This window comes from Pipistrellus hanaki (assembly GCF_964339955.1).
Source record: "Pipistrellus hanaki genome assembly, chromosome: 17".
Lineage (NCBI taxonomy): Eukaryota > Metazoa > Chordata > Mammalia > Chiroptera > Vespertilionidae > Pipistrellus > Pipistrellus hanaki.
In genome coordinates this window covers 5,808,909-5,817,831 of record NC_140519.1, presented here as the reverse complement: position 1 = coordinate 5,817,831, position 8,923 = coordinate 5,808,909, and the positions used below count along the sequence as shown (strand labels likewise).

Here is an 8,923-nt window from a genome sequence, read left to right as displayed (position 1 = left end):
TTTTTGAATAGTGCAGAAGTCTAGTCACCGCCCACACCCACCTTTCCGGTTATTTGGAAATCTTGTTCAAATCCAACAACATGATCACCTGCTAAAATAATTATTTTCTCTTTCTCATTATCAGTGTAGTGCCATGTTTCCTGTTTGGAAAGCAGAAAGTACCCAGGACTTTTGTATAAAAGTGCAATTGTATTTACTGAGGAATACCTTTTATAGCAAGTCATATTACCAAAAAAACGCCAAAAATAGCACTGGTTTTGAAATGCTCCTTTGTATAGGTTTAGTTGGCTGGAGACAAAAAATTTTAAAAAATAAAGCACACCTCAGAGGTGGAGAAGGTCTTTTATTTTATTTTTTAAAGTTTGCTTGGAAATCATTTTAAACTTGCAGAATAGGTTCAAGAATCAGACTAAGGCAAAGAAAACATGGCTTGTACTTATATCCATGTATTGTTAAATTTTATTTCATTTGCTCTACCGAATGCTCTCTTTCTGGAATGGTTTTTTTTTTTTCTGAAATTTTTTAGTAAATTGCATACATTATGGACCATGATCCCCAAATACTTCAATGTGTATTTCCCAAGGATAGGGATATTGTCTTATGTAGTCATAGTAAACTTTTAATCGCAGTTGCCATCTTTATTGCAGCTTGCCAGTGCCTCTAATATTGACCCTCGGAGTATTTATATTATCTGCACACGTCCAGCTAGAGGCACTGACTGCGTGTGGTGCCAGGTATGTTTAGTGCACACCATGTGGGACATTTCCCCAGAGCCTATGTTTGTCTTCTGTGACAATGGCATTTTTTAAGAATTCAACCAACACCCCGGTCCCCTTTTTAAAAGCACATTCCTCATTTGGAGTTTGTCTGCTGTTTCTTCACGATTAGACCCAGACATGGATTCCAGGCCAGAATACGACACAGATGATGTCACTTCCTTCCCGGGGTGTCACGTTGGAAGCCGCCCTTCGTGGGCAAGATTGCCGTCAGTGACCAGGTCAAGAGGTCATCCAGTTTTCCCTCTGCGCACTTGCTGTTCTTTCCCTTGTAATAATGAGCAATCTGTGTGGAGCACACTAATATCGCTCCTAACCGGAATTTCCCTCTCGCTTCCACACCACTGATCCTAATCCCTGAGCCGTGTTTCCTGTGATGGCTGAAAAGTGGTGACTTTCCAATTCCGCACTTCGTCCACGTTTACCAGTGAGGCCAGGGCACTCTACAGAGAGGAAGACAGTTCCTTCTCCTCTCTCTCTCTCTCTCTCTCTCTCTCTCTCTCTCTCTCTCTCTCTCTCCCACTCCCTCCCTGCAATGTTACTCACCGATTCTTAATTTTCCCCGACGGTTTATAATTTATGATTTTTCTTTATTATTTTGCTTCTCAAATTATCCCAGTTTGGGCCAATCAATGGGAGCGCCTTCAAGCTCATTGAATATTTGGGTGACATACCTTGATTATTTGTTTGAACACGTCCTTACTTTCTGGCATAAGAAGAGATGTTAGACTCAGGTGGTTCCTGCTGCTCTCACATTGGGATTGGCCATTTTCCCAGGAACCCTCCTTCGTTTTAGTGGGGCATGAGGTGTGGACACCAAGGTGTGGGTGCTGGGTGGGCTCATTCCCAAGGAGGTGTCTGCTTCTAAGCTCCTGGGCAGCTATAGCTGGGAAGCACGTGCATGTGTGTGCGTGGACAGTAAGTCCCCCTCATTCCCGGCCTCTCTTTCTGTGGTTTCAGTTAGTCACCTGCAGTACATGAAGTCCAAAAGTATTAAAATGAAATATTTCAGAAATAAACAAGTCAGAACTTTTAAATTCCGCAGTGCTGGGCAACACGGTGAAATCTCGCGCCATGCTGCCCGCCCCGCCTGGGAGGTGACTCCCTGTCGGCTCTCCACGCTGTAGATGCTCCGTGCCCAGGGGTCACTGACAGCCGTCTGAGTTATCAGATCGCAGGGCTTGTGTTCAAACAACCTTCGTTTTACTGCATATTGGCCCCAAAACGCAAGAGGAGTGTTGCTGGCAATTCGGATATGCCTTAAAGTGCTTCCGTTAAGTGAAAAGGTGAAGACGATACAAGATATTTGAGAGAGACCACAGTCACATAACTTTTATTAGAGTATATTGTTATAATTGTTCTATTTTATTGTCACTTATTAGTGTTAATATCTTACTGTGTCTAACGTATAGATTAAACTCTATCATAGGCCTGTATGTCTAGGGAAACAACATATCAATAGTATATAGAGGGTTTGGTACTATCTGAGGTTTATGACATCCACTGGGGGTCTGGGGACATATCCCTGAAGGCTAAGGGGGAACCACTGTCGACATATACATAAACACATATGTGCATACACACATCAGTACATGTCAAATTGTACACACACACATGCAAATACATGCGTTAGAAACCGTGAATTTCCATCTATCCCAGCGCATTTTCACCTTGTTGTTTCCCCCCTCATGCCACCGCTGCGTACTCCTTCTCCCAGAGGAAAACTCTGGCTCCTAACATTCAAACATCTTCTCATTTGCTCAGTCAGGTAATATATCTGAAATAGGTACAAGATTATTGGAACACAGTGTTCCCTCTTTCCTGCCTATCCAAACCCACTGGACCCAGTAATTTCATGCCTCGTAATTTATCCAAAAGAGTGTCTACAAACAGCCTCGTATGAGAATGTTTACAGGAGCTTTGTTCACCAGAGCCCCAGGTTGGAAATAGCCCCACTGTGTTAAGAGAAAAAGAGAGAAAGAATCTGTGATACATTCACGCAATGGGCTACTACTCAGCGAGAAAAAGAAGCCCGTTCCTGCTGCAGGAACAATGTGGATGAATTTCAAAAACATGCTGCGTTTAAAGAGGCAAACAAAAGGACGCATAATGGATGAGTCCAGTTACATGAAGTTTGAGAACAGGCAGAACGAATGAATCTATGGTGATAAAAACGAAGCCACTGTTTGCTTTTGTAGGAGATGAGAGAGAGCAGGATGTGAGCTGGGAAGGGTATGAGACAGCATTCTGGGCTTAAGGAAATGTACTATGTCTTGAACAGGGTATAGGTGACATGGTGCATGCGATGGGTTAACCTTTACCTTGAAGATATGTGCGTTTCGCTGTCGATAAGTTAACCTCACTTTAAAAGAAATGGGCTGGAGCCCAGTTCAGCTGGAACGGGAACCCTCACTTTGAAGCTGCTCCTCCAGATTGCCTCACTTCTGCTCCTCCCCTGGGCGGGCGCTCCCGCCTGGCAGGCATTTGTGTGAGTGGCCCCTGACCAGCACGTTTGCCTCCTTTTATTATCATTGCAAGTATGCAAAACACAAGTTAGAATTCTACAAGTAATTAGATGGCATTATCAACTATTTAGGTCAGGGCAATCTAGATGCTTTAAGACAGCAAGGATGCAAGCAAATTGAGCATATTTGAATAATGCTGGATTGTAAATGGATCCTCAGCGGAGGCCTTTGCCTGACTGATCTATCCAGATGAAAGCAGGAACAAGCAAACTGCAGTGTAGTCAGACTCTGCCAGGGAAACAGCTGAGCAAATACCAGGTCAACGAGGCGTCGGTTTTCTCAGACCTTCTCGTAGATCCTGGTGCAGACCACGCCTTTCATCCTACATTCCTTTAAAAGAGAGAGAGGTCAGCTGGACTCCGAAAGCCCACACGAGGGGACCGCAGATGTGTAGGTGATAACAGAAATTAAAAACCATCCCACGAGATTACACTCAGAAAAGTTTAAAATGTCAGCATGTCAGTCTCCAGTCATTTAAATCCATGGCCACTAAAGCAGGAGAAACAGTTTTAAAGCTGATCTATGCTACGGCAAAAGAATTCTTTTAAAATGGCAAATTCCTCTACGCTGTTCACCTGAAAGTAATACAAAATAGTATTGAGTGGAAAAATAAATAGATAAATAAAATTATATGCATGTTTTAAGTCTACTAAAACAGTGGTTTTCAAAATTACCTGCACTTTTGCCTTGTCTGGGGAACACTTAAAAATACCGATGCTCCTCCTCCCCAAAAGGTGTGATCTGTGACGGCCCTATTGGAACTTACTCCTCATGGAAGGCTTTTGTGCAGCCAGGGACCAAAACCCTCTGTTCTAAGGAAGAGACATTCAAAACAGCACGTGAATCTATTTATAGTCAACGTATGTGCTAATTAGTGAGCACAGAACCTAAAACTTCAAAAAAACATCAGAGGGCACCTCGTGTAACCTTTATCATCCTTCTTATCTGCCGACACATGAGGGCTGCTGTGAGCTCAACTTCAAGCATGGACGTGGGTTAGTCCAACTTACTGTGGATCCTTGAAAACACCCAGATATCTACAAATATTCACTAATTGAGCCTTTTGGGTTTGTTTTGCTTGTAGAACTTAGACTTGCTTTTCTCTTTGTGAATCCCAACTGGTGAGATTTAGCCATACCTCTTTAATTTGACTATCATTTTAGGTGTTCTTATTTCTAAAGTAACAAGTGGGCTTTCTTAATTCTAAATTCTCAAGCCTGAAACTGGAACTCTTGATAGTTTAAGCATCACCCAAACACTAATTCTGCCCCACTCTGAGCCATTCTTAGCCATTGGGATTCCAAAGAAAAAAGAATATTTTTGAAAATATTATAACCAATTTCTTTATTTCAATGGCATCATTTCTGTATTTAGAAGTAAAGACTCACTTACCACAACCATTTTCCCATCCACCAGCTTTCTCTTTATTGTGGTTTCTTTGCCATCCCATTTCTGCACTTGGTTCAATGAGCCTCTGGCCAAGGTTACGACGCTCTGCGAAGACAAGTTCACGTAATTGACTTGCGTGGCCGTTGGTTGATTAAAGAAGCGTAAGTAAGCACATTCATTTCCCACAGAAGGAAGTAGTCTAAGCTTTCAACCCTAGCGGAGTTATCCTCTCTCAAGCTGGAGACTTTGAAGAGAAGCATTGACGTTTACCTTTGCTTTCCGGTTGTCAGCTGTGGTTTCTTCAAATTCCTGGCCGAGCTTGAAAGAGATCTCTGTATTTTTAAAGGAGCTTTCAGTCCTTATGGTTATAATATCCCCTTTCTTACTGATGATCACTTTGGGTTTGGCCAAATTTCCCAGTTTCCTGGTGGCTAGCCCCACACCTGAAAATCAAGGTAGAATTAGAATTATGCTGACCCAGAGGGAGCACCTACAGAGCCTGGGGGCCACATTTGGGTCCAGGGGGGCAGATGGCAGGTGGTGACAACCACAACTAAGAACCTCTCCCATGCTTCACCTCCTAATGGAAATGCTCGTCGTGGACTCTGATGTTTAGGTTTTGTTACTAAGGTAACCCCTGCAAATTTGCAAGGTAGAAGTGTTCAGCGCACACAGTGTGAGTCATCCAACGGCACCTCCATTGAAAATCAATCACCACATCCACCCGCACCTCCCCTGGGCATCACCCACTGTAGTTTTGGACGGACCAGTACAGTTTAGTTTGCACACAGATTATAGACTTTTTTAAAATGATGCTATGACAGATATGTCCCATGACTTTTCTCCCTCAGAAACATATTATGGAGATAGCAAAGAGTTCCCCCGCCTCCTTGATTGAATTTCATTTCTGAAATTTGTTGCGGCCCCTAAAGCTAGTGGGTAGAAGAAACAATCCATTTCCCTCCAAGACCTACCTGTACTACTCCAATTTATCATTAGTGAATAAAAGCATTAATTTTTTCCTGCATTTGAAAAAAAATTAGACTCAAGTATTATTAATAGGTATCCAAAATTATATAAAACATAGAAAAGGGAAATGTCCAATGAGAGAAATATATTGAAATATATGAAGGAAAAACTAGTGTGTGTGTGTGTGTGTGTGTGTGTGTGTGTGTGTGTGTGTGTATCCCTCAAAAATGCATACACGCTTTGTTTTGTTTTGTTTTTAATATATTTTATTGATTTTTTACGGAGAGGAAGAGAGAGGGATAGAGAGTTAGAAACATCCATGAGAGAGAATCATCGATCAGCTGCCTCTTGCACACCCCCTACTGGGGATGTGCCCGCAACTAAGGTACATGCCCTTGACTGGAATCAAACCTGGGACCTTTCAGTCCGCAGGCCGATGCTCTATCCACTGAGCCAAACCAGTTTCGGCCAGCATGCACACTTTGAATAATTATAAAAGCAGTGTTTATTAAAATACATTTCATTTTAAAAATTGAGCTATCAGCCATTATAATGTGTATACATTTTTTGGACACCTTCTTGTATTATTTATTAAAATTATTGTATTATTTATTTGTACTATACTGTAAACCCACTTTTGCCCATCCCTGTGTCCACCTAATAAGAAGTGACAAGTTAGACCTGATAAAGCATGGTGAACTGTACTCTTTTTTTCTAATTCTGATTAATCTTATATTATCTTATAAGCTTTAGGGCAATGTTTTTCTAGCTAAATGTAGATCCTCAGTGGAGCCTGAGGATCTACATTTTACCACCCCTCCCACCCCCCAGGCATTCCTGTGTGCTCTAAATGTTGAAAATGACAGAATTAGGGAGTCCTTTATTGAGACATTCTCATATTTTGCTTCTTCCTCAGCTGTAAAGTGAAGTGTATGCATCTAACTAATCTGACAGTGCGGATCGACCCCAATAAGGTCTCATAGTTTTCTGGGCAACATGACAAGATTTTGCTCATTTTTATCTATAAAGAACCTTTCTCACTGGCTTTCTGAACAGGAAGTAAAGCTATAGGCATTTTGGCAAGCTGGGCAACCTGGGTCATTGGCCTCACTGTTCATTGGATTGATACAGCTCTGGAAGTGTCGAAGGATTCTGCCCATTGATAGGCTCATATCCGTGGAACAGTCTCTAGAAATAGTGTCAAATAAAGTTGATGTCACTAATGGCCAGGTTTTCCACCTCCATCCACTGCTCCAACTCCAAGAAAGTCTAACGTCAGTGTAATTGAGTTTGAATTCACTGCCACAACCCATTCTTTTTATCTGAGAACTTCCCTGGGCTATAAACACCCTGCTTTAATGCACCTTCTTTTTACAAACTCTCTCTCTCTCTACATGATTATGTAATAACGGACAACCTAGAGGTAGAGAGAGAAAGCTTATAGCTTAGCTAAACATCAACATTTTAATGTCAGTATCTTCAGCTCCTTGTACTATGGGCCCTTTAGTTGTTACAAAGCCAGCATTCAGGAACTCCGAGGAACGGGTTGACTACACATCAAAGTCTCCTTTCCTGTGGTTCTGAACCCAAAGCCCTGTTGAAACGAAACTGCCTTTGGAAATGGTGGCAGTTCCATGCATCTAAGCAACTCTCACGTAAGTTAAAATCTATTAAAATTGCCACAAAGGAAATACAAACAAATTATCGGGCACAAGAGAGATCAACCCCAGCAGAGGCTTGCACTTCAGCCTGCAAACTGCCCCAGCCTCCCGGAAAAGGAGGCAGACAGCAACGGTCACACAGCATTCTCCAGAGGAGCCTTCGCAGCCCGGAGAGGAAAGAGCTTCCTTACCCAGCGCTCTCATGTAGGCATCGAAGTGCTCGCTGGAGACCAGCTTCCAGGCGCCCACAAAGCTGCTGCTCATGGTGCCGGAGGAGAGTGCAGCCTGTTCCCGGGAGGCTCAGGGGGCTCCCTGAGCGGCTGGGCCTCAGAAGGCGCTTTTCAAAGATGCCCCTGGCACGTGCCGCCCACAGAGACCCAATGGGAAAGGCGGTCAGGCCCAGGCAATGAATGGCCCATAAATCATCCACTGGGACAGAAGAAAACTCCACATACTGTTCCCTTTCATTTCCAAAATTTTTTATAAAAATCAACGAGAGTACTATTTGAACTTTCAAAAAAACTTTTCGTTGATCTTACATTTTTAAGGAGTGCAGGAATTGAGTCCTATACCCCTATACCGAACTGAATAATCTGAGCTTGAATGAATGAAGGCCTGTGTGTGTGTGTGTGTGTGTGTGTGTGTGTGTGTTCAGGCATCTTGGTCCCTCTCAGTCCTGAGTCTGCACAATTAAGAATTCTTATTGCAAGGGAAGCCTGGGGGAGAGACATCCCTGGCGCTGTGGTGGCCGCCGCCTCCGTGCTGTGGGAGAGAGAAGCTGGAGCAGCGTGCGGACGGTCATAGGTGAGGGAGGATCGGCATAGCTCACATACTCAGGGGGGCAGGGTGGGCGGCACACACAGCCAGTGTGTTAGAGCGGGGACAGAGCTTGGATTCACGGGGGCAAGAATAGGCCGCCTCACGCTCCTTGGCCCCAGCGACGATCGTCATCTAAGCCAACGCTTGAGTCTGAATTAGGCAGGCTCTTAGCTAATACAGAAACTGTGAGTGTAAGTCCTTTAAAATAAATCCTCAGTTCTATAAAGAGAATGGGTTTTCTATAGAAAAATCCTAATGTATTCATCTTTAGCAGTCCCAGGCGCTAGGTACTGGTATTTTAACCATTTTGCCAAAGAGAAAAGCGGGGTCATGGCAGTTGGTAACTTGTTCCCAACACTTGACTGAGGAGAGGCAGGATTCGAACCGGGCGTTGTTCCCTGGTGCCGCGACTCTAGGTCAGTATTTTGCACAGCTCCTCCTCTGCCTCTGTGCACAGAGGCCCTGGTTAAGGTCAGGCGATCCTGACGTCACCAGGACTAGACAGGGGCACTCATCCCAAGTCAAGAAAGGGGAAGGTCATGATCTGAAGCCCCCAGGCTCCCACGGTCATCAGAGCCCCGTCTGCTCAGGGGGATAAATGTCAAACCCCCTCGAATAGGAGTGTTGCTCTTGGGAATGATGCCTTGTTGCTGCCACGCCTTTTCCTGGCAGTTTTTCGCCCTGGCTCTCCTCCTGCCTGTGAGGCAGCCGGTACTGTGTGTGTGTAACGGGCTGGCACTCCTCACAGCCATCAGGCCTCGGTGATCCGCTTGCTCGTGACAGA

General features: G+C 44.0%; 1 protein-coding gene across 1 annotated transcript; it reads right to left on the bottom strand.

Moving 5' to 3' along the window:
- Nucleotides 1-3,580: 3,580 nt before the first annotated feature.
- Nucleotides 3,581-7,584, bottom strand: LOC311612227 (myelin P2 protein; the record flags this gene model as incomplete). The annotated part of the gene is made up of 4 exons (XM_084865037.1): nucleotides 3,581-3,631; nucleotides 4,694-4,795; nucleotides 4,961-5,133; nucleotides 7,512-7,584. 4 exons carry the CDS (start codon nucleotides 7,582-7,584, stop codon nucleotides 3,581-3,583), a joined length of 399 nt encoding a protein of 132 aa, XP_084721163.1.
- Nucleotides 7,585-8,923: the final 1,339 nt, after the last annotated feature.